The sequence below is a fragment of the Aquarana catesbeiana genome, linkage group LG02 (assembly GCF_042186555.1).
Source record: "Aquarana catesbeiana isolate 2022-GZ linkage group LG02, ASM4218655v1, whole genome shotgun sequence".
NCBI classification, from domain to species: Eukaryota; Metazoa; Chordata; class Amphibia; order Anura; family Ranidae; genus Aquarana; species Aquarana catesbeiana.
In genome coordinates, this window is record NC_133325.1 from 371,484,068 (window position 1) to 371,510,456 (window position 26,389).

Sequence of the window (26,389 nt, forward strand, 5' to 3'; positions counted from 1 at the left end):
TGAGCCGCACTTCCCTGCTTGCAGCCCTCACTGACATGTAATATAAAGAAGGAGCAGCAGGAGGCGCTGTGAGAAAACACATGGCTGCAGATCTCCTAGTAGAGTGTGATGGCTGAGTGACGTAATACGAGCGACAGAGGTCAGAGGGACGGGAAGAGCAGAGTGGAGAGACTGGGCAAGTGAGGAGTGCAGTGTGGAGGGGTGCTGGTGTACATGTCAATGAGGGGGTTATGGTGTACGTGTCAATGAGGGGGTTATGGTGTACATGTCAATGAGGGGGTTATGGTGTACGTGTCAATGAGGGGGTTATGGTGTACGTGTCAATGAGGGGGTTATGGTGTACATGTCAATGAGGGGGTTATGGTGTACATGTCAATGAGGGGTCTATGGTGTACGTGTCAATGAGGGGGTTATGGTGTACGTGTCAATGAGGGGGTTATGGTGTACGTGTCAATGAGGGGGTTATGGTGTACGTGTCAATGAGGGGGTTATGGTGTACGTGTCAATGAGGGGGTTATGGTGTACGTGTCAATGAGGGGGTTATGGTGTACGTGACAATGAGGGGGTTATGGTGTACGTGTCAATGAGGGGGTTATGGTGTACGTGTCAATGAGGGGGTTATGGTGTACGTGTCAATGAGGGGGTTATGGTGTACGTGACAATGAGGGGGTTATGGTGTACGTGTCAATGAGGGGGTTATGGTGTACGTGTCAATGAGGGGGTTATGGTGTACGTGTCAATGAGGGGGTTATGGTGTACGTGACAATGAGGGGGTTATGGTGTACGTGTCAATGAGGGGGTTATGGTGTACGTGTCAATGAGGGGTCTATGGTGTACGTGACAATGAGGGGTCTATGGTGTACGTGACAATGAGGGGGTTATGGTGTATGTGTCAATGAGGGGGTTATGGTGTACGTGACAATGAGGGGGTTATGGTGTACGTGACAATGAGGGGGTTATGGTGTACGTGACAATGAGGGGGTTATGGTGTACGTGACAATGAGGGGGTTATGGTGTACGTGTCAATGAGGGGGTTATGGTGTACGTGACAATGAGGGGTCTATGGTGTACGTGACAATGAGGGGGTTATGGTGTACGTGACAATGAGGGGGTTATGGTGTACGTGACAATGAGGGGGTTATGGTGTACGTGACAATGAGGGGGTTATGGTGTACGTGACAATGAGGGGTGCTGTGTGTGTCTTGTGTATGGAGCTGGCTAGTTCCTTATGCTGTATATCACAGTGAGATCTGCTTCTTGTCACCACCATGTGATCTTCTGCTATAGTATATACATCCCACTAAGAGTCTATTCATATTCTATTCTATTATTGTACTTTAGGTATAAAGATGTATTAATGAGATAACAAAGGTGTCCTTGTGAGTAGTAATCAGTACATAGGATCCATTCATCATTGCAGATTAAAGCTCTGCTTACATTTTGCCTTCCCAATCAACATACTAATGCTGACTGCTCTTCCCCCACCTCATCCAATCAGGGAATTCCTTCATCTATCCATTGGAAATCATGCAATACCTTCTGTGATTGGTGGCAGTACTAAGTAGTGCAAATACAGAGGGGGAAGCCACTCGGCTCACACCCTAGAAGATAGCAGTGATTATTGTAGCAGCAAGGACTAGTACAGTGATTGTCAGCTGCCCTGTAAAGTATAAGACATGTATATAAATAACTACAGTGCATCAGGAAAGTATTCACGTTTTCCACCTTTCTGTCACTCAGCACCCTTCTGCATCGCTGCAAGTCCTTTTCATTTCTGCAACAACATTACAGTGACTGGCCAGACCAGGTATGAACTTTACAGCATACAGTGCATCCGGAAAGTATAAAAAGCGCTTCACTTTTTCCACATTTTGTTATGTTACAGCTAGGGTTGTCCCGATACCACTTTTTCAGGACCGAGTACAAGTACCGATACTTTTTTTCAAGTACTCGCCGATACCGAATACCGTGTGGTTTTTTTTTTTTTTTTTTTTTTTTTTTGCGGGGGGGGGGGGGGGGGTGAACGGTGTGTGTGTGTTTTTTGTTTTTTTTTTTAACTTTACAATTTTTATTTTTTACAATAATTTTTTTTTATTCTTCAGCCCTGTTGGGGGGCTTTGGTGAGATATCAGGGGTCTTAACAGACCTCTGATATCTCCCCCTTGAGACAGAGAAAGAGACAGAGGATAGAGATTCCCCAGTCCCTTTCTCTGCAGCCTCAGCTGCACTGAGAATGAATGGAGAGAAGACAGCGGCTCCTCTCCATTCATAAACTGACACATAGTAATCACAAGAGATTACAATGTTTCAGTTATGTGAATGGACAGAGTCAGCTGACTCCGTCTATTCACAAAGGAAGGAGGAGGAGGACGGCGGAACGGAGGGGGAGAACGGAGGGGACAGATAAGGAGGGGGGAACGGAGGGGACAGCGGAGGGGGACAGCGGAGAGGCACAGAGGAGGAACGGAGGGGACAGCGGAGAGGCACAGAGGAGGAAAGAGGAACGGAGGGGACGGCGGAGGGGGACAGAAAAGGAGAGAAGAACGGAGGGGGACAGCGGAGAGGCACAGAGGAAAGGAGGGGGCATGGAGGATAATGCAGTGACAGTCAGCGGTGAGCGATCACCGCTGTGTCACTAAAGCAGCTGAAAGCCACTGGGGGAGAAGCTTGTATCTCCCCCATGCGCCGATCACAGCTGACCTTTAGGTATCGGGGAAGCATCGGGAGCATTTGCCCGAGTACAAGTACTTGGGCAAATGCTCAGTATCGGTACCGATACTGGTATCGGTATCGGGACAACCCTAGTTACAGCCTTATTCCAAAACGGATTAAATTCAATCTTTTCCTCAAAATTCTACAAACCTTACTCCATAATGATAACGTGAAAGAAGTTTGTTTGAAATCTTTGCAAATTTATTAAAAATGAGAAAAATTCCCATGTACATAAGTACCGTATTTATCGGCGTATAACACGCACTTTTTTCCCCTTAAAATCAGGGGAAAGTCGCAGGTGCGTGTTATACGCCGATCCCGAGCTGTCCAAATTTCAAAATCGCGGACCGCGATTTGAAAATGGCGCCGAAGTACACAGAGCCGGTCCTCGGCTCTTTCCGGCGGCTCTCGTTTACTTTCGGCTCCACTCGTAGTCCCGAGCGGAGGATAGCTCCGCTCGGGACTACGAGTGGAGCCGAAAGTAAACGAGAGCCGAGGACCGGCTCTGTGTACTTCGGCGGCGCCATTTTCAAATCGCGGACCGCGATTTTGAAGCCCTGGAAGCAGGGACAGGGGATCCCAGGCTGCACTGGGGCAAGGCTGCACTGACATGGCTGCAATGAAGGGCATTTAAATGTAAGTTTTTTTTTTTCCCTTCAACTTCCCTCCTAAAAGTTTTTTTTCCTTAAAATTCCCTCCTAAATTGGGGTGCGTGTTATACGCCGGTGCGTGTTATACGCCGATAAATACGGTATTCACAGCCTTTGCTCAATACTTTGTTGAAGCACTTTTGGCACACCTAATTTAGGGCAGTTTCTCCCATTCTTCTTTGGAGCACCTCTTAAGCTCCGTCAGGTTGGATGGGAAGTGTCGGTGCACAGCCATTTTCAGATCTCTCAATCAGGTTCAAGTCTGGGCCACTCAAGGATGTTCACAGAGTAGTCCAATAGCCACTTGGCTGTGTGTTTAGGGTCATAGTGGTGCGTGCAAAATTATTCGGCCCCTTTACTTTCAGTGCAGCAAACTCACTCCAGAAGTTCAGCGATCTCTGAATGATCCAATGTTGTCCTAAATGACTGATGGTGATAAATAGAATCCACCTGTGTGTAATCAAGTCTCTGTATAAATGCACCTGCTCTGTGATAGTCTCAGGGTTCTGTTGAAAGCGCAGAGAGCATCACGAAGACCAAGGAACACACCAGGCAGGTCCGTAATACTGTTGTGGAGAAGTTTAAAGCCGGATTTGGATACAAAAAGATTTCCCAAGCTTTAAACATCCCAAGGAGCACTGTGCAAGCCATCATTTTGAAATGGAAGGAGTATCAGACCACTGCAAATCTACCAAGACCTGGCTGTCCCTCTAAACTTTCAGCTCAGACAAGGAGAAGACTGATCAGAGATGCAGCCAAGAGGCCCATGATCACTCTGGATGAACTGCAGAGCACTACAGCTGAGGTGGGAGAGTCTGTCCATAGGACAACAATCGGTCGTACACTGCACAAATCTGGCCTTTATGGAAGAGTGGCAAGAAGAAAGCCATTTCTCAAAGATATCCATAAAAAGTCTCGTCTAAAGTTTGCCACAAGCCACCTGGGAGACACACCAAACATGTGGAAGAAGGTGCTCTGGTCCGTTGAAACCAAAATCGAACTTTTTGGCCACAATGCAAAACAATATGTTTGGCGTAAAAGCAACACAGCTCATCACACTCAACACACCATCCCCACTGTCAAACATGGTGGTGGCAGCATCATGGTTTGGGCATGCTTTTCTTCAGCAGGGACAGGGAAGATGGTTAAAATTGAGGGGAAGATGGATGCAGCCAAATACAGGACCATTCTGGATGAAAACCTGTTGGAGTCTGCAAAAGACCTGAAACTGGGACGGAGATTTATCTTCCAACAAGACAATGATCCCAAACATACAGCAAATTCTACAAAGGAATGGTTCACAAATAAACGTATTCAGGCGTTAGAATGGCCAAGTCAAAGTCCAGACCTGAATCCAATCGAGAATCTGTGGAAAGAGCTGAAAACTGCTGTTCACAAACGCTCTCCATCCAACCTCACTGAGCTCGAGCTGTTTTGCAAGGAAGAATGGGCAAGAATTTTCAGTCTCTCGATGTGCAAAACTGATAGAGACATACCCCAAGCGACTTGCAGCTGTAATCGCAGCAAAAGGTTGCTCTACAAAGTATTAACGCAAGGGGGCCGAATAATTTTGCACGCCCCACTTTTCATTTTTTTATTAGTTAAAAAAATCCAAAAGATTTCGTTCCACTTCACAATTGTGTCCCACTTGGTGATTCTTCACAAAAAATAAAAATTTTATATCTTTATGTTTTGAAGCCTGAAATGTGGCAAAAGGTTGAAAAGTTCAAAGGGGCCGAATACTTTCGCAAGTATATATATATATATATATATATATATATATATATATATATATATATATATATATATATATATATATATATATATTATAATATAATTATATTTTTTAGTGTCTGAAATACAAAGCACTTTGTTCCTAATGCCGGCATGTTTTACTGTGAGCAACCGCAGCCTTCTGGGACCTGTGATGTGTCTCAGAAGGTTGCGGGGAGGTGGATACTACAATTGGGAGCGGGTGTCTGTCTGCTAGCCCTCCCTCCGGCCAAAAATAGAAGAGGGATGGGCATAAAGCAGAACTTCCCCTGAAGTTCCACTGTAAAGAATATTAGTAGTGTTAACAACTTGCCGACGGCTGGCCGTCATAGGATGTCCTGGGCTTTGTGGTGATATATCTGCATGATGCCTGCAGCTACAGACATCATTCAGAGGTCTGCTTTTTCAGCCGGCGATTCCCTACACTATAAGAATGATCATAGTGGCTGGTCAGCTGCTTGATCGTTCTTATGGGCGGCGAGAGGGGACCCCCCCCCCCCCCTTCTGCCGCCCTCCGGTGCTTCTACCGACTCACCGCTGCGATTGGAGAATGGATCTGCCAGCCCTGGATGTCAACTATTGACCCCATATCTCACTGTAAACAGGATCTGTCATGCCATATCCCTATTACAAGGGGATTTTTTTTATTTCATGCCCACATATGAAAACAGAGTTCAAACCACACATGTGAGGTGTCGCCGCGAACTTTAGAGCGAGAGCAATAATTCTAGCCCTAGACCTCCTCTGTAACTCAAAATATGTAACCAGTAAAATTTTTTTAAAGCGTCACATATGGGGATTTTTAAGTACCAAAGCTTGGCGCCATTCCACGAGCGTGTGCAATTTTTGAAGTGTGACATGTTTGGTATCTATTTACATGGCGCAACTTCATCTTTCACAATATGCAAAAAAATTGGGCTAACTTTACTGTTTTGTTTTTTTGAAAGCATGAAACTGTTGTGTTTTTTTTTGTTTTTGTTTTTTTTTTTTTGGGGGGGGGGTCTATGTAATTTTCTAGCAAAAAAATTATGATTTTTACATGTAGGAGAGAAATGTCAGAATTGGCCTGGTTGGTAAGTGGTTTAGAGTACATAGGCGTCCACATTCCAGTACAAGAAATAAAACTATCCTCTCCTAGAGATATCTCTACAGCCATAAATTCAATATCATTGATCTGACAAGGGTTATTCGAAATATGGCTTCTAGGTGCCGTACACTTTAACCCTCCTATATCTGATCACCGGACTCTTTTCATTGCACATTTTTATGCTCTTATTGTTGGCCTCACTCTGCTAAATCCAATGGTTACAAATAATCTTATGTTATGGGGCTCTCTAATTGTGAGCCAATGGTTAGGACATTGTAGCAATGCATGACAAAACATGTGAAGTGGCACTCCATGCACTTATTAGTATATTGTGGAGCCAGACTTTTTGAATAACACCACTGTGTGTATGCAGAACGCAGCACACCATGGCACAAATATATGCAGAAGAAGATTTTCACATGTACTTTGCAACCCATTAAGTTTAGCAAACACAACCTACCTCAATGCAGAAAAATGTGTGCGTTGAAGCACACTGCATCCTACTACCCTGTTTCCCCAAATATAAGACCTAGTCTTATTTTTGGGGATTGCTGCAATGTAAGCCCTAGTTAAAGTCGTCGTAAAAACATGTAATCCGTTTTGTAAAAAGATTATATAATGTGCAGTGTGTCTCATTTTGTAACTTTATTGTGGAAAATATTATTTACAGCGCCGCTGGGCGCTCACGTGACCCGCCGGAGAAATTTTCATCTCGGCTGACATCAGCGGCCCCTCCCTCTGCAGTGCTCGGAGCTGGGAAGAAGAGCTCTGGCGGGTCACGTGAGTGTCCATCGGCGCTGTAAATAGGGTATTTTCCACAATAAAGGTATGAACAAGCTCTAATCCAACCCAAGGAGACAAATTCTTGAAATGCCAAGTAAAATGGCTGAAATCTTCATCCATAGGTATAATTACATGTATGATATATCCACCTCATTCTATCTAATTATGCCCTTGATCGTTTAGAACGAAGTTGTATATACCTTCTAAGGCTTGTTCACATGTGTGACTATTACTGCCTCTCTGAAAAGCGATCTGCAGTGGATCACTTCACAGGGCATTTAACAGGCAAGAAGGAGGCGATCTTTTGCCTCCTCACCACCTGTTTTGAATGAGACACTCATATAGGGGAAGACACAATAGCTGCTCACCCCAGATAAAATTGTCAAAAAAGAGGATTGTCCCCCATAAGGGGTTTTCTAGGCAGCAAGAGGTAATTGAAAAATACTAAAGGAATGACGCAATTATCATTTTTATTGTAACAAAGTATCAAAAAAATGCTTTAGACATGATGGAGATAAATGATACATAGGTCTTGTATGTGAAAACTGACGCGTTTCGACCCCAACGGGTCTTCTTCAGAGGATTTTTGTGAACTGTAAAAATGTTAGCGTATATTGAAATTCATAATTTAAAGGTAAAAAGACAAAAGTAATACAAAAAATATTTTCATACATTTACCAATGTCTTAATACAATGTGATTGGTAAATATGTATGAAAATATTTATTACTTTTGTCTTTTTACCTTTAAATTATGAATTTCAATATATGCTAACATTTTTACAGTTCACAAAAATCCTCTGAAAAAGACCCATTGGGGTCGAAACGCGTCAGTTTTCACATACAAGACCTGTGTATCATTTATCTCCATGGTGTCTGATCACTGTGTATTATCATTATACATTGTCATATTAGGGATGTCAATTTTAAAAATGATACCACAGCTCATGTTTCACTTAACGTATTTCAGGACAGCACCTTGAGAGTGTGGCTCCACCCACTTGACAGGATACACACCTCCACCAAACTTTTTTAAAAGGAGGCTCCTTCCCACTTATCAGTTTTTGTGTTTCCTCCGGTGGGAACACATGTGGGAGTTTGGAGCTCTCAAGGCTCCCTACTCCACTATTTTTTTTTCTCTACCTCAAGAGAGCCGGTTCCTCCCATTTTTCCACAGGCTTACGGGTGCTGGGTGGACGGGCTCCTTCTCCCTCGTCAGTGCTCGGGGAGAGCCAGGACTGCTCCAGGAATTGCTGCGCCCGGGCTGGGGCCTCAGGCATGGCAGGCACTTTTGTGGCCAGCACATGTGTTTTTCCTGACACCGCCGCAATCTTGGGAAGGGCAGTCAGAGGACTGCATCAGCCGGATGTTGGGTATCCGGAAGTGGGGCGGCATCCAACTTGCAGGCGCTAGGCGTCATTTCCGCCGGAAGCGCAGGGGGAGGAATAGGTTTGGTGCCTACATAGTTCCGGTCCGGCGCAAGGTGCTATTGGAGTCCGGAACCGGCGTTTTCGCCACAAGCATCACGCTGCTGCCTCAGCATGGACTCAGGAACCGCAGCAAGTGGAACAGGCGCAGGCACCAGCAAGACCCAGGTAAGGAGCAGACTGTAGTTTCTGCTCAGCTTTACTGTGGGGTCTCTCTCTAGCCCTCTTCTCCCTAAATGTTTAGTGAGGTTTGAGGGTATTTTTTCCCCCTGGTGGCGGAGGGGCCTGTCAGGGCACATGAGTCTGGTGTTTTTCTCACTGTGCACCTGTGGTGAGCATCTTGAGTAATCAGGCTGACTCTAAAGGATGGTTTGTCTTTTTTTTTTTTTTTTTTTTTTCTCTTTTTTGTTCCCTTATCATGGCAGGCCAAAAGCTCTGACCCTGGGATTAAAAAGAAATGTCCTTCATGCAAAACTAAGTTAAATGAAGGCTGGAAAAAGACTTTATGTCAAATATGTATTGACTCCTTGGTGAGGGAAGAAACCGCTTCCGCATGCAGTGATCTAATCGCATCTGCCAAAAAGGAATTGGATGCTATCATTCAATCCCTCAGATCCTCACTCACAAATCCATCCGCAAGTCAGCCTACTACCTCACAGTCCTCTCAAGGCTCACTGTTAGTCCCGGCAGTGGAGGTAGAAATGGGTCCTCTGAACCAGGAAGGGCTTTCCCCCTCTCATTCTAATGAATCCGATGAGGATGGAGATGAGCTGGAGAATATGTCTTCCAAATATAAATTATTTTTGGATCAAGTGGACGGCCTTTTAAAGGCTATTTATGCTACTCTAGGCCTGGAGGAAGAGCATAAGGAAATGTCTTTACATGACAAAATGTATGCAGGGCTTAGCAAGTCCAAATCTCGTACCTTTCCAGTCCACGCAGTGATTTCTGAAACCATCAAAAAAGAGTGGACTGACCCTGATAGGAAACCATTCTTCTCTAGGGCTCATAAAAGAAGCTTCCCTTTTGATGAAGACCCAGCAGCTCTCTGGAATAAGGCTCCAAAACTTGATGCAGCCTTTTCTCAGGTGTCAAGATCTACTGATCTGGCATTTGAGGACATGGGGATCCTAAAAGACCCCATGGATAAAAAAATGGATCAACAATTCAAGAGGACTTGGCAATCCATTATGGGCAACTTTAAGCCAGCAATGGCAACTACTTGCGTCTCCAGGAACTTGGAGTATTGGGTAAATCAGCTTAAAGCTCATATAATAGCAGATTCCCCTAAGCAAGAAATCCTTGACTCCTTTTCTACTCTCTCAGCAGCAGTAGCCTATCAGGATGACAGCTAAAGCTACAGCCCTTACTAATTCTCTTAGACGGGCATTATGGCTAAAGACCTGGCAGGGGGATGCAGCATCTTAAAATAAATTATGCGGAGTCCCTTTCCTAGGGGATTTATTGTTTGGCCCTGATTTGGATTCAGTTCTGGACAGGACTGCAGATAAAAAGAAATCTTTTCCTGTCAAAAAGAAGAAACAATCAGTCAAACTGTTTTTTTTTCGTCCTCAAAGGGCTCAGGAACAAAACAAGCCTCAAGAGAAAAAGAAAAATTGGTCAGGGCAGAGGGGAAAAGGCAAAGGAACTGTCCTTTTCCATCCTCCTACGTCAACCAGCAAGACGCAATGACAGCTGGTTACAGGTGGGGGGAAGACTTCGGGGCTTTCTCCCCTATTGGGCAAGCATAAAGGAAAACCAGTACATTCTGAATATGCTAGCCCAGGGTTACAGTATAGAATTTTCAGATCTCCCCCTAGAAAGGTACTTGGTGACAAATCTTCCAAGAGATGTAACAAAATCCCTAGCAAAGAAGAACCTGTTAAAGGATCTATTAGACCAAGGGGTTGTGACTTACGTCCCACAGGGGGAGCTTTATCAAGGATTTTATTCCCGTATATTCCTGATAAAAAAAGCCATCTGGAGATTTTCGGTTAGTCCTACACCTGAAACCGCTGAACAGATCAGTCCTATACAAAAGATTTCGTATGGACTCCATCTTCACGGTCAGAAACCTATTGACAAAGGAATGCTTTATGGCGAGATGCCCTTCTGCATATCCCCATAGCCCCGCAGTCTCAAAAATTCCTAAGGTTGGCGATAAATTTGGGAAAAGACGTTCTGCACCTACAATTCAAGGCCCTCCCCTTTGGCCTTTCTTCTGCCCCACGAATATTTACAAAAATAATGGCAGAAGCGCTTGCACCTCTTCGCCTGCAGGGGATTGCAGTCATTCCGTACTTGGACGACCTACTCTTCTTTGCCCCTTCCAGGGAGAAATTGTTAGACAACCTCGGAAAAGCCCGAGATCGTCTAGAAGCTTTGGGTTGGATCATAAATATGCAAAAGTCAAATTTCAATCCAGCCCAGGAAGTACTATTCCTGGGGTATCAGATCTGTTCAAGGGAACAGCGTTTTTCTCCCAGAAGAGAAAAAGGTAAAAGTCCAAAATGTGGTAGCGTCCTTACAGACAAAATGTGAAAGGTGTATTCCAGGGCCCAAAAGTACACCACTCAGCGCCAGGGACCCAAGCAGTTCCGAAACAGTGATAAAGCAAAGAAAAAATATATTAATATATAGAGATAACACCAATTTGCTGTCACAAAAAAGTGAAAACTCAAGTGAGACTAAAACAGCAGCTGTTTAAAAATGCAGGAAAATCATCATAAATAGTGGCATACCATAATCAGCAAAATATGACTATAATAACACACTAAAAACAGCGCTAATGTTGAGCTAAAACGGATATATGTGGCCAACTTCACAAACAAAAGTCCTTTGAGAGAGAAGGGCAGTAAGCACAGTGGTTCAGAAAGTGTTCATAGGTGATCAAAGTATAGAAATTCAGTGTGCACCTTCCACCAATCCATCCACTTCCACCCTGTGAGAACACACTCCCCTCAGGGGGTTAAACTCACCAGAGCCTAATAAGCATCCAAGAAAAGAGATCCAAGATGATCAGGGCTCACAAATCACCAGACAACAAAAGAAAAGCGCACATAGCGTAATCCTGTTTATTAATTAAAAGCCCTTCACATCACACAAAAACCCCCCTTCAAACATTATACGTACATTATTGTTGCAATCAAAAGAGCACATCAGAAGGAAGTATTAGACACAGCACTTCACCATGGTAAACTTCAGCCGGTTCAGCTTCCCAAGTAGCGATCTCTAACTTCCTGGTTGTGATACAGGCTGTGGTGGAGCGCAAGCGTCACTTCCGGCGTCGTGTAGGCCAAGCCCTGACGCGTTTCGTCATATCCTGACTTCAACAGAGGGCGTGCCTACACGACTAACGGACAGGTCTATATTGCCCAGCCCCATCCGCCCTAACCAATCAGATAAGCGTTCGGCGTGACGACAGGTGCAAGTCATCGGCCGAAATATACACTGACAGCTTCTCCACGGGAGAGGGGGAGAGACAAATAGCCACTTTGCACATTGGCTTGCATTTTCACTTTTTTGTGACAGCAAATTGGTGTTATCTCTATATATTAATATATTTTTTTCTTTGCTTTATCACTGTTTCGGAACTGCTTGGGTCCCTGGCGCTGAGTGGTGTACTTTTGGGCCCTGGAATACACCTTTCACATTTTGCGATTTTTGTTTTCTTGGCTGCCATGGATGCATTGCAGTTCCTGAGCAGTCGAACTATTGATATTGGTAATGTGTTTGCAGTCAATGAGCAGACTACTGCACAATCTAACATTAATGGGGTGCTGACTGCTTTGGGGAATGTGCTTGAAAAGCAGGTCCGCACATGGTGGGACATCTGTACGTTTGAACAGTATATCAAAGAAAAGATCATAGTTCGGAGTCTTAGGTGGGATGTAGTCCCCCAGGATGGTCTTAATGACTCAGAATCAATGAAAGAATGGGACTTTTTTACTAATATGGGATTTAAGTTGCAGGATTTAGTTCTTGCGCGTAAACGAAAGAAAATTACTATTTTGGAGGGCAAAATTAATGAATTTTGTTTACAGTTAGAACCCATAACGGATTCACAGCAGGTGGTTGATTTTAACACCCATATAAAAAAGAAACTTGAAAAGATTGACAAGGATACACCGAAAAAGAAGGCTAAAAAGTTCCATAGGGATCTGAATGACTTCAGGTCTGGCTCTGTGTATCTTTGGCAACAGGGCAAAGCCCCATCAAATATTGAAGGAAATGGGGATGGTGTTTTCCCTCTTAGATTGTAAGCTCTAAGGAGCAGGGCCCTCTGATTCCTACTGTATCAAATTGTATTGTATTTGTACTGTTTACCCTCAAGTTGTAAAGCGCTACGTAAACTGTTGGCCCTATATAAATACTGTATAATAATAATGGTGATCATTACCAGAACTCTAATAGTCAGGTGGATAATATCCCTAATGTGGCCCCATATGTGGGAGGTAATAGGAGGGATAACTGTTTTAACCGCCCCCCCAGACAATTATTCCACTCCTGGTAGAAGAAATGAGGGCTATGGGAGAAGTAATGAAGGGAGGAATACTTCTAACTCCTATCATCACACGCCTCCCCAATAATCAATATCAAGTCCCTACTTATAACAGATTTGATCCCTTGAGGGAAAATGGGGATAGAGCCAGGTTTCAATCACCCCGTCCTTTTTTAGGGAGGGGGAGAGGCTGGCAGAAACGGGGTCGAGGGCGCCCGCAGCGGAGGGGGAGACCCCCGGGACGCTCGCAGCTGGGACAGGATTACCGCGAACCTCAGTGGAGGGAACAGCTGCAACAGGAGTGGAATTATGCCCAGCAATCCAACCATTGGAGAGAAGAGCAAGGGGCTGTAGGGCAGGACGAAGGGTCCAAAAAAAGAAGGCGGTAGCAAGACTAGGAGGCATTTTTAATTTAAGCAATGCGGTTTTATCCCACAAAGAGACCAATATTTTGCATTTAGGGCTGAAATGTGGCCTAAAAAGGCCGATCAATAAATTCGATGTTTTTATTGACATACATAAATACATGAGAAAAGTAAATATTAAGAAGTATTTTTTTAAATAAAAATTCCCAATCGGTGAATATTAGGAACTCAGGACCAACGGATAGTGGATTAAGAAATAAATCCCTCTTCAATCCTCTGAATAGTGCAAACCAACATCTTGAAGTGTTTAAAGGATTGGTGATACGGGATTTGGAGCGTTTAGTGCCTAGAAAGAAAGTAAATCCCCAACATATACTAGACGGGATCACTATGCTTGAAAAGAGGAAGGAAATAGTGGTAAGACCCGCCGATAAAGGGGGTGGGGTAGTGATTTTAAATAAGGAATTTTATCATAATCAACTGACTGCAATGTTAGATGATATGTATACGTATGTAAAACTAAGTAAGGACCCGACTGTACAATATGAAAAAGATCTTAGGAATTTGGTTGAGATGGGGTACTCGACAGGGGTGTTGTCTAATAGAGAAAGAAAGTATCTTGTGCCGAGTAACAGCAGAATTCCCACAATTTACACGTTACCTCAGATACATAAAGATTTGAATAATCCACCCGGGAGACCTATAGTGAACGGGATTGGCTCTATTACATCTCGAATGGGCCAATACCTGGATCACTTTCTCCAGGACAGTGTTACACGGACTAAGGCGTATCTTAAGGACACGAAGAGTCTCCTACAGACTTTACAGCAGGTGGATCTATCAGGAAAACATGAGATGTATTTAGTAACGGCAGATGTGGCGTCCTTATATTCGATCATCCGGCACGACAACGCACTTTTGACTCTGAACTGGGCTTTGTGCCAACGCGAGGATTTGCCACAGAATCAAAAAGTTTTCATTAGAAATGCCCTAGACTTCTGCCTAAGCCACAATTTTTTTTTTTTTTTGGTTTGATGGCCGTTTCTTCTCCCAATGCAGGGGCGTTGCTATGGGGGCCAAATTTGCCCCAAGCATAGCAAATTTGTTTAGGGGTGAGTGGGAGGATAAAACGATTTTTTCGGTGCCCAGCTCCTGCTGTACAAACGATACATAGATGATTTGTTTCTTATTTGGGAAGGGTCTAGCGATAGCTTACATGAATTTTTAAATGAACTTAACTCTAATGCTAATAATATTTGACTAGTGAATTTAGCCAGAATGAGATGCATTTTCTGGATGTGAGCATTTTTGGACAAGGTGACAAGTTGGGAACCAGGGTCTACTTTAAACCCACCGACTCTAATAGTTACTTGCCCATTGACAGTGGCCATCACCCTATGTGGTTAAAAAATATTCCGAAGGGACAGCTCACTAGGGTGAAAAGGAATTGTTCAGAAGATGGGGGTTTCTTGGCACAGGCTCAGATTATAAAGAAAAAATTTATGGAAAAGGGATATTATGAGGAAGCGCTAGATTCCATTATTCAGGAATTAGCTATGCAACCTAGAGAAACCTTTTTAGAAGAAGCTCCACTGGTCCCAAATAGGGACAGTCATGAATGGAGCTTCATTTCAAGCTTTCATTCTCAGTACAAAGAAGTGGAAGGCATTTTTGCCGCCCACTGGCATGTGCTGTGCATGGACAAAGTGTTACAATCAGTCCTACCCTGTAGGCCTCAGTTTATTTACAGAAGGGCCCTGAGTTTCTCAGACAAAGTAGTGCGGAAGGTGTTGGACCCTCCGGCCAGGCCCCCCACTTTTTGGAATAAGAATGGTTTTTATAGCTGTAGGAGGTGTCGTGCTTGTAAGGACATAGAGAGACCGTTAAGAGCGTTGGAGAGTTTTACATCCACCTCTAATAAAGCGTGTGCCATCAAAGAGCTCATTACGTGCAACACCTCCTATGTTGTCTATGCTCTCCAATGTCCGTGTGGGCTTATGTATATAGGCCGCACTAAGAGACTTCTAAGAATCAGGATCGCAGAGCATATAACCAACATAAAAATAGGTTTTAAAGACCACAATGTCTCGCTCCATTTCAAACTAAAGCATAACCAAGACCCCTCTGGCCTCAGGTTCTGGGGCATTGACCATTTAAAACCGAAGTGGAGGGGTTCCAATTTGGTCCGTGACCTGTCTAAGAGAGAGACCCAGTGGATCTTCTTGGCGGATACATTATCGCCAAGAGGGTTGAACGTGGAGTTGGACATTAACTGCTTCATAAGCGATTTTTAATTGTTTGCTATGGGGTAGAGATGATCAGTTTCTTTTAATGCCTAATCTGCTTATATACTTTATGTCGTATATAGTTGAGGTTTGCGCATATTTTATACGTATTGTCCTATTTTTCATAGTATTTTTTATATAGTAATGTATGTCGTTTTAAGCGTATATTGGTTTTAACTTACCTGAATGGGGTCCTTTTTTAGAAATCAACTGCCCACTATTGGTCTCTTTTTAACTGACTGTATTTAGAGATATAATGTGAATTTTTTTTTTTTATTATGTGTTTTTGATTGAATATTCACTGTCTGTACTTAATGATTTATTAACGATTGAATTATATGGAATCAGTGATTTGCTATATGCTATATTTGTATATGCGCCTGATACGCTGCGTTAACATGCAGTGATCATTCTTCATTGATCGCCTGATATGCTGTAGTGTCATGTAGCGATCATTTTTAGTGATTGCTGCAGTATGTATATGCATATCGGCGGGCTTACTATGATAGATTCAACTTATGTATTGATTGCATGTGATGATGTATTGTTAGCCCCTATTATAAAAGCATAATGTGTAATGTCATTTTTTTAATATTTTTTTACATTCACTGGCTGGCGCTGTTTAGCCTGGGAGTGTATATGCGAGCCAATGTGCAAAGTGGCTATTTGTCTCTCCCCCTCTCCCGTGGAGAAGCCGTCAGTGTATATTTCGGCCGATGACTTGCACCTGTTGTCACGCCGAACACTTATCTGATTGGTTAGGGCGGATGGGGCTGGGCAATATAGACCTGTCCGTTAGTCGTGTAGGCACGCCCTCTGTTGAAGTCAGGATATGACGAAACGCGTCAGGCGTGGCCTACACAACGCCGGAAGTGACGCTTGTGCTCCACCACAGCCTGTATCACAACCAGGAAGTTAGAGATCGCTACTTGGGAAGCTGAACCGCCTGAAGTTTACCATGGTGAAGTGCTGTGTCTAATACTTCCTTCTGATGTGCTCTTTTGATTGCAACAATAATGTACGTATAATGTTTGAAGGGGGGTCTTTGTGTGATGTGAAGGGCTTTTAATTAATAAACAGGATTACGCTATGTGCGCTTTTCTTTTGTTGTCTGGTGATTTGTGAGCCCTGATCATCTTTGGATTCCTCCGGAGGGTTGCTGACAGTGGCCTGTGGCTTGGATCTCTCTTTTCTTGGATGCTTATGGTTATTAGGCTCTGGTGAGTTTAACCCCCTGAGGGGAGTGTGTTCTCACAGGGTGGAAGTGGATGGATCGGTGGAAGGTGCACACTGAATTTCTATACTTTGATCACCTATGAACACTTTCTGAACCACTGTGCTTACTGCCCTTCTCTCTCAAAGGACTTTTGTTTGTGTCCTTACAGACAAACCAGGAATTATCTGTCAGACAAGTCATGTCATCTAGGAACCCTAACCTCAACCATGCCAGCCATTCAATGGGCAAGGTTACATTTCAGACCCCTCCAGACTTTTCTCCTAAGAATATGGAATCACAGGACAGAATCTCTGGAAGCAAAGGTAAATATCCCCACCAAGGTCAAAAGATCACTTTGGTGGTGGAGAAGTCAGGAAAATCTGTCAAAGGGCCTGCTCTGGTCGTTTCCAATAGAAAAGGTGGTAACGACAGATGCCAGTGTATGGGGTTGGGGAGCTCACTTAGGTCAAAACTTCACTCAAGGAGTGTGGTCTCGGACAGAAGCAAAGAGGTCCTCAAATTGGAGGGAACTAAGGGCAGTGGCCTTAGCATTAGATGCCTTCTCTCCAATCCTTCAAGGTTCCCATGTCCAGGTCCTCTCAGACAACTCCACTACCATAGCCTACCTAAACAAGCAGGGGGGCGCAAGAAGCAAAACACTGCAGTTGCTAGCTTCAAAGATCCTGATTTGGGCAGAAAATCATATACGGTCCTTATCAGCAGTCCACCTCAAAGGCACCTTAAATGTAGTGGCAGATTATCTAAGCAGAAGGCGGATTCAGGAGTCAGAATGGAGCTTGAATCCGGAAAATTTTGCAATGATTACCAGGGCCTGGGGTCAACCACAAATAGACCTATTTGCGTCAGAAGAAAATACGCAACTCCCAGTATTCTTCTCGATTCACAGAAACGACAGTGCCCAGGGGATGGATGCGTTAATTCAGCCCTGGAACTTCCATCTGGGTTACGCCTTTCCTCCTTTCCAACTGATCCCATTGGTATTAAGGAAGATACAGAGGGAGAAAGTGGCAGTAATCCTAATTACTCCATTTTGGCAAAAAAGGGCATGGTTTACCACCATTCTTCAGATGGCAGTCAAACCATCTTGGCAGCTGCCCCACCGGCAAGACTTGCTCCTACAAGGTCCGATACAGCATCCGGAAGTGGCCAGTCTAAGCCTCACGGCCTGGTTTCTGAGGAGCAGTTGTTAAGAAACAAAGGTCTGTCACAACCTTTGGTAACTACCTTACTTTCCAGTAGGAAAATAGTGACCAGAAAAATCTATGCTACAACTCTTTCTGTCATTCGACAAAAAGAAAAGTAAAGAATTTGGTGTCAATTTTGGAATTCCTTCAAAATGGGGCAGACAAAGGCTTGTCAGTCAGTACCCTTAAGGTACAAATAACTGCTTTGGGAGTATTTCTAGAAAGACCAATCTCTTCTGAGCCCTTGGTTATAAGATTTTTCAAGGCGCTTACCAGATCCAGACCAGCTCCGGCTAAGCACTTTCCCAATTGGGACCTATCAGTGGTCCTGCAAGCCCTCACAAAGGAACCTTTTGAACCACTACAAGAAATCTCTCTAAGGAATCTTACTCTTAAAACCTTGTTTTTGGTTGCAATAACGTCAGCAAGGAGAATTGGTGAGCTGCACGCCCTATCTGTTAAAAAACCCTTTTTAACCACTGGGCATCCGGAGGACGTCATATGACGTCCTCGACTTTCGGGGCTTATATCTGAATGATGTCTGAGGCTACAGACATCATTCAGATACCGGCATTTTCAGCCGGCGATTCCGTACACCATAAGAACGATCATAGCGGCTGTTCCACCGCTTGATCGTTCTTACGGGCGGCGGGAGGGGACGTCCCCCCCTCCCGCCGCCCTCCGGTGCTTCTACCGACTCACCTCAGCGATCGGTGAGTCGGACAGAGGATCCGCCGGCGCCGGATGTTCACCATAGAGATTTCCGGCGGACCAGATGGTCGCCGGAGTCTCTATGATCGTTCGGAGGCCGGGCGCGATGTTATGACGTCATGCCCGGCCTCTGCATTCAAAAAAACGGCGCCGCTTCGGTTGTGAAGCGGCGATCGTTTTATTTTTATTTTTTGATTTTAGGCTTCCCAGCCTAGAGGTGAGATGTGGGGTCTTATTGACCCCATATCTCACTGTAAGGAGGACTGATCGTGTCATATTCCTATTACAAGGGATGTTTACATTCCTTGTAATAGGAATAAAAGTGATCAAAAAAAAAAAATTTTTTTAAAGTGTAAAAAAAAATATTTTTAAATCGCCCCTGTCCCCGTGAGCTCGCACGCAGAAGCGAACGCATATGTAAGTCCCGCCCACATATGAAAACGGTGTTCAAACCACACATGTGAGGTATCACCGCGAACGTTAGAACGAGAGCAATAATTTTGGCCCTAGACCTCCTCTGTAACTCAAAACATGTAACCAGTAAAAAATTTTAAAGCGTCGCCTATGGGGATTTTTAACTACCAAAGTTTGGCGCCATTCCACGAGCGTGTGCAATTTTGAAGCGTGACATGTTAGGTATCTATTTACTCGGCGTAACTTCATCTTTCACACAATGCAAAAAAATTTGGCTAACTTTGCTGTTTTGTTTTTTTTTTTTTTAAAGCATTTAAAAAAAAACGCGTTTGAAAAATTGCTGCGCAAATACCGTGCAAGATAAAAAGTTGCAATGACCGCCATTGTATTCTCTAGGGTCTCTGCTAAAAAACATATATAATGTTTGGGGGTTCTATGTAATTTTATAGCAAAGAAATTATGATTTTTGACATGTAGGAGCGAAATGTCAGAAATGGCCTGGATGCGAAGTGGTTAACCATCTACACAGATAGGATTATACTTAAAACCGATCATGGTTTTTTACTAAAGGTGGCATCAGCCCACAATAGGTTCGCAGGAGATCATCCTGCCAACCTTTTGCTCTAACCCCTCGGGGAAAAAAGAAGGCAAATTCCACAATTTGGATGTAAGAAGGACTTTATTACAGTATCTGGAAGTAACAAGGAACTTTCGGTCCTCGGACTCTGTTTTTATACTTTTTTTTCTGGAAAAAAGAAGGGCCAACAAGCTTCTAAGGGATCAATAGCTAGATGGCTTTAATCTGCTATTCTAGCAGCCTACTCTCAATTGGGGCTATCTCCCCCGCTGGAAATCAAAGCACATTCTACCAGAGCTCAAGCCACTACATGGGCAGAAATAGCTGGTGCCAACCCAATTCAAATTTGTAAGGCGACTACGTGGTCAAGTTATCTTACGTTTGTCTGTCATTACAGACTGGATCTTCTGTTAGCAAGTGAACAAGCTTTTGGCAGAAAGGTCTTACAGGCTGTGGTCCCTCCCTAAGTGGGTAAGTCTCTATTATCCTCAAGGTGCTGTCCTGAAAGACGTTAAGGGAAAAAATCAAGTTAGACTTAACGGTAACTTGTTTTCCAGGAGTCTTTCAGGACAGCAGCAACCCGCCCTTATTGTATTAAATTACTATGCTGTGACTAACCATATTTTGATTATGTGTTCCAGCTTGGGCCGGAGGTTCTCTACTACTACTGATAAGTGGGAAGGAGCCTCCTTTTAAAGTTTGGTGGAGGTGTGTTTCCTGTCAAGTGGGTGGAGCCACGCTCTCAAGGTGCTGTCCTGAAAGACTCCTGGAAAACAAGTTACCGGTAAGTCTAACTTGATTTTTTGACTAATCATGTCTAAAGCATTTTTTTGATACTTTGTTACAATAAAAATTATAATTACGTCATTCCTTTAGTATTTTTCAATTACCTCTTGTTGCCTAGAAAACCCCTTATGTTGGGCAATCCTCCTTCCTTTTTTTTTTTTTTTTTTTTTCTCACCACCTGTTTTAACCCCCAAAATGCCAACCAACATGCACAATGCATTTACTTGAATGAGTCGAGATCAGCAGGGGTTCTGCCCACTGAATCCAAGATGCTGTTTTACTTTTGCCACAAAGCAAAGCATCCCGGTTGCAGCATGTGTACAGCCCTGAGAGGCTGTATTTCTGTGTCTAGGTGGACAGTCGGGAGACAGTAAAACCGTATCTTAACTGCTTGCTTTTACCACCCCTTGGTTGCCTGTGTGAACAAGTCCTTAAAGGGATCCTGTGAGAAGGGAAATATGTGAGCTGCCATCACTGATTTTCTTTTAAATGCACAACCGCCAGAACTGTAACCCCAATCCTGGATTGAGAAAGGCAATTTAGACTTTTGCCATCTGCAGGTCCCACATTTTTATAGTCACAGGTTTTTATTTTAGCTTCCCGCAAGGCTGTCACCTGAAAACTTGTAAAGTGATATGTAGCTCTGAGGGAAAGCTTTACACCAGGGATATGCAATTAGCGGACCTCCAGCTGTTGCAAAACTAAAAGTCCCATCATGCCTCTGCCTCTGGGTGTCATGCTTGTGGCTGTCAGTCTGGCTATGCCTCACTTGAGGTCCACTAATTGCATATCCCTGCTTTACACCATCAAATGGGCAGCAGAAGGTTAGTCTTTCCAGGAGGTGTTTTAAAGCCCTGCTTAGTAGAGCTGCAAGGAATCATGGGCAATTATCAAAATCAGGTATATTGAGTGGAGTTGAGTTTAAACTGGTGTATTTATTTATCTTATTTTTTTTTAAATATTATTTTTAGATCAAATTTGTCCTATCGCCATGTCTGGCGTACGTGCTTCTGTCCAAGCCAAATGGATTGTAGGAAAAGTGATTGGCACAAGTATGGCAAAAACAGCAAAAGTCAGAGTGACAAGAATGGTGCTAGATAACTACTTACTAAAGGTAAATATGTGTTTGTTTTTTTTTTTTTTGTTTTACTCTCTCACCTGATGTAGTTTGTTGGGATGTTGTCTGTGTACATTGTAAATATTGAAAACTTATACTGATTTAGATAATACAGATGCCCAGTAAAAGGATATTGTGTTTATATAGCACCAATAATTTAGTTAGAGCTTTATAATGTACATCCACATCAGTTCCTGCCCTCAAGGAGCTTACAGTCTAAGGCCCCTATCTAAAACGTGTACTATAAAGTGCTCCCTACAAAACACTTGGATACTCTTATCTTTACTGCACCGCCTTGTTGTAGTAGATAAAAATGAGTGTCAGATTCTTTGATGCCACTTCCATACTGTGGTTGTCTCCCAATGACCCATACATATACACATTAGAAATGTAGACTCAATCAAATACTCCTTCTCGGGTCCTCCTCTGCCGATCCTGGCTCTCATCACCGCCCCAACGCCAAGTGCCCCCATAGCAGGCTGCTTGAAATGGGAGCACTTGTGCGGGCTTGATCCTCAGAAGCTCTCTCTGTCCATTACAAACAGAGCGTGGCTCGGTCCTGCCCCCTGCTCTCACCTCATGGGCTGTGTTAGACAGCAGCAGGAGCCAATGGCTCCCGCTGCTGCCTCTCTGTTCAATAAGGAGAGAGCCTCTGCTCTTGGGCACAGTGCTGAATTGAGATTGAGCATACAGAAGTTGTTTTGGCTTAATGTAGAGCATGCATTAAGGTAAAAACCTTATGCCTTTGGAACCACTTTGAGGGGGCAGCAGTAGAGTCTGGGCACCCTGGATTGCCCACTAAAAACTACCTTTTTGGCAGTCACTGCTATCTATTTTAAAGTGGAACTTTAGTCAGAAAATTAGGTCCCGATGGATTACTTCAGGCTGGCCACTTTTGCAGGTAGAGCTATGTAAACCATTAAAAATAAGTTAATTTAGCTTTCACGCCTAAGCTTATTTCTGACATTTTTTGCTTACAAGTTAAAATCCGTATTTTTTGCTAAAAAAATACTTAGAAACCCCCCCCCCCCCCCCCAAACATCATATATATTTTTTTAGCAGAAAAACCCTAGAGACTAAATTAGTGATCATTGCAATATTTTATGTCACACGGTATTTGCGCTTTAAAAAAAAAAAAATTATATATATATATATATATATATATATATATATATATATATATATATATATATATATATATATATATATATATATATATATATATATATATATATTTTTTTTTTTTTTTGTAAATAAAACTTGATCACTTTTATCGCTGTCACAAGGAATGTAAACATCCCTTGTGACAGTAATGGGCAGTGACAGGTACTCTTTATGTACTTTAAAAGTATGCACTTCATGCACATAAAAGTATATTCAGATCGCCAAAATTGGTCATTCTGAATGCTGTCTTTTTTTTTTTCAAAGTCCGTGCCACTGGCAGCCGAGTAAACTGGACGTGATGTCGCTTCCGGGATTTTACATCGGAGACCCGATCAGAGCTGCACCCGGTGGGATGGGAGGCCTGGGAAGAGCAACAGAAGGTGGCAGGAGGGGGACGTCCTGTAGGATAACAGCCAAGCGGCTATTAGCCGCATTGGTTGTTATCACTAAAGAGCCAACCGCCTGCACTAAAAAATGGTACCAGGGTCATGCCTGCAGCTGCAGACATCACCCCGGTTTAACCCCTTCAAGCCATGAATGCAGATTTGCGTACAGTGGGCATGAAGGGGTTAAAATCAAGTAATGCACTCTCACTCTGCTCTGCACATGTTCCATTGCTCTCTATTCTCAGCACTGTGCCTAAAATCAGAGCCACTAGAGGCTCATCTGCTGTCAACATTAAGATTTAAGGGGGGATAAAGCAACAGGAATGACACGGGCTGTGTGTAAGGGACACAGATTAGGGAGATAGAATTGTACATATTGTAATTGAAGAAAGTGACGCACAGTTTTTGAGACCAAGGAGAGGGTGAGAGATTCCAATAAGGAGGTGACTGTTCTGGGCTTCAAAAAATGGTGGCCTTTGGCAAAATGAAAGGAAACAGGAGAAATGCTAGAGGTACTGTACAGCACACACTGATTTTGATAGCATAAATATTAATATAGAACGTATGTTCTTTTATTAAAGAACATTAATTGTTATCAAACTGTTTTAGGTAAAGTTCTGCTTAAAGATATGTGGATTCCCTTAGGTTTTTGGGAAGAACATGCCCCACTCCCCATCCTCTCCACCTTTTACTTCTCCTTTATTTCCACTCTGTTACCTTTACCACTACCTCTGCTGAACACCAGAAACATTTCTTCACAGCAAGTTTCTAGCACTGTTCACCAGGATTGCCAACTTTCAGTAAATTTACAGTTTGTTAAATCCATAATTCATTGCATCTTTCCATGAATGTCCGTAATGGATATTCATGGACAGAAGAAACATTATGGATTTTACAAACTGTTCGTAAATTTACTGACAGTTGGCTACCTCTGAGCAATGCCTGTATATGGTAACCTAATATTTATAAACCTACTCCCCCAATGGGGATATTTAAATATATACCTGTTTGAAACAAACAGGTCGTTTTGCGGTTGATTTACTAAAACTAGAGAGTGCAAAATCTGGTGCAGCTCTGCATAGAAATCAATCCGCTTCCAGGTTTTTTGTCAAATATTAATTGAACAAGCTCAAGTTAGAAGCGGATTGGCTACCATGCACAGCTGCACCAGATATTTCACTCTCCAGTTTTAGTAAATCAACCCCTGTATGTTCATACGCTATCTAGCAACCGATTAAATTGTAATCCTGGCAATGCTGTACCATTAAAAAAAAAAAAAATTACATGAAAAAATAGCTAAACTTGTATATGTAAATCCTTGTATAAATTTTGGTAGACCGTTGCCTGTATTTGAGAAATAGTTGAGCACAGAGTAATAACTGCTGTCTTATTTCCTTGTCTAGTATTACAACAAGAGGAAGACCTATTTTGCTCACGATGCCCAGAAGCAGTGCACAGTGGGAGATGTTGTACTGCTGAAAGCCCTACCTGAAAGGAGGAGTAAACATGTCAGGCATGAACTGGCTGAAATCATATTCAAAGTGGGCAGAGTGGTTGACCCCCTAACTGGAAAACTGTGCGCAGGCACCAAATTTCAAGAAAGTTTAGAGGACATTGATGTGAATAGCCTTGATAAAAGGCTCCTGAGCATCCACCTTTCAGCAGAGTCAAGTAGTCAAGAAGAAAAGAAGGCTAAATCCTGAAGACTTACCTCTGTGTACCCTGTGTGTGATGTCTAATTGTTGTCATTTACAAGTAATTAAAATATTTTATATTCTAACTATATTAAATCTTTTAAATATGACATGTTTATTTTTAAAAAAGGTGATCTTGCTCATTCAATCTGGAAAAAATATTACCAACAAGTGGATTGACTGTATCTTCTGAATTCATGGCCTTCGCCTACTGTCAGAAACCATGAACCAGACCAAGACAGAAGTACAGTAAAATCACACTTGTTTAATAATAAATATAAAAAGGTAAATAGAGTAAGCATGGGTTTACGAAAGGTCGTTCCTGCCAGACCAATCTGCTAACATTCTATGAAGAAGTGAGCTGCCATCTAGATAGGGGGAGGCCTGTGGACTTATGCCCTGTACACATGGTCGGACATTGGTCAGACATTCTGACAACAAAATCCATGGATTTTTTCCGACGGATGTTGGCTCAAACTTGTCTTGCATACACACGGTCACAAAATCCGATCGTTCTGAATGTGGTGATGTAAAACACGCATGTCGGGACTATAAATGGGGCAGTAGCCAATAGTTTTCGTCTCTTAATTTATTCTGAGCATGCGTGCCACTTTGTGCGTCAGATTTGTGTACACACGATCAGAATTTCCGACAACGGATTTTGTTGTCGGAAAATTTTATAGCAAGCTCTCAAACTTTGTGTGTCGGAAATTCCGATGGAAAATGTGTGATGGAGCCTACACACGGTCGGAATTTCCGACAACAAGGTTCTATCACACATTTTCCATCGGAAAATCCTATCGTGTGTACAGGGCATAAGTGTACCTGGATTTTGCAAAGGCATTTGATACAGTTCCCCATAAGCGCTTAATCTATAAGCTGAGGTCCTCAGGCTTGGACCATAAGGTCTATTCTTGGATAAAAAATTGGTTACAGGGGCGTGTCCAAAGGGTGGTGATAACATGTACTCAGACTGGTCTGGAGTGGTAAGTGGGGTACCCTAAGGTTCTGTCTTGGAACCAATTCGATTCAGTTTATTCATAAATGATATAGAGGATGGGATAAATTGCTCAATCTCAGTTTTTGCGGATGACACAAAATTAAGCAGGACAATAACTTCACATCAGGATATAGCAATTTTACAGAAAGACCTGAACAAAATAATGAAATGGGCAAATACATGGCAAATTAGGTTTAAAGTGGCAATATGTAAAGTAATGCACTTGGGAGCAAAAAACATAAATGCAAACTACTCACTAGGGGGAGAACCTCTGTGGAAATCGAGGATGGAGAAAGATCTGGGGGTCCTAGTAGATGACAGATTAAGTAATAGCATACAATGTCAAACTGCAGCTACCAAAGCTGGCAGAATATTAGCATGCATAAGAAGGGGATATACTCCAGAGAGAGACTGATAATCCTGCCACTTTATAAAACTCTGGTTAGACCACATCTGGAATATGCTGTCCAGTTCTGGTCACTGCATTGGTGTCAGTTTGTGACAGTTATGCCCCGTACACGCGGTCGGATTTTCCGAT

General features: G+C 43.1%; 1 protein-coding gene across 4 annotated transcripts; it reads left to right on the top strand.

The window, feature by feature from the left end:
- Window positions 1–30: 30 nt before the first annotated feature.
- Window positions 31–24,923, top strand: LOC141129918 (small ribosomal subunit protein uS17m-like). 4 transcript variants are annotated; one of them, XM_073617949.1, is made up of 3 exons: window positions 31–175; window positions 21,462–21,604; window positions 24,561–24,923. In XM_073617949.1, the coding sequence occupies exons 2-3, from the start codon at window positions 21,482–21,484 to the stop codon at window positions 24,858–24,860; spliced, it is 423 nt and encodes a 140-aa protein (XP_073474050.1). In that variant the 5' UTR covers window positions 31–175; window positions 21,462–21,481; the 3' UTR covers window positions 24,861–24,923. The 4 variants fall into 4 exon arrangements, with proteins under 4 accessions (XP_073474050.1, XP_073474052.1, XP_073474051.1 ...); XM_073617951.1 differs by having other exon boundaries at window positions 40–139; window positions 24,561–24,912; XM_073617950.1 differs by having other exon boundaries at window positions 79–179; window positions 24,561–24,911.
- The last annotated feature ends 1,466 nt before the right edge of the window (window positions 24,924–26,389 follow it).

What these genes read in the sequence shown, in the direction of transcription:
- LOC141129918 (XM_073617948.1), top strand. Translation starts at nt 214, where the DNA reads ATGTCAATGAGGGGGTTATGGT. An exon ending in GTCAATGAGGGGGTTATGGT is followed by an intron (nt 236 to 21,461) that starts GTACGTGTCAAT and finishes TATTATTTTTAG; the next exon opens with ATCAAATTTGTCCTATCGCC. An exon ending in TAGATAACTACTTACTAAAG is followed by an intron (nt 21,605 to 24,560) that starts GTAAATATGTGT and finishes TTCCTTGTCTAG; the next exon opens with TATTACAACAAGAGGAAGAC.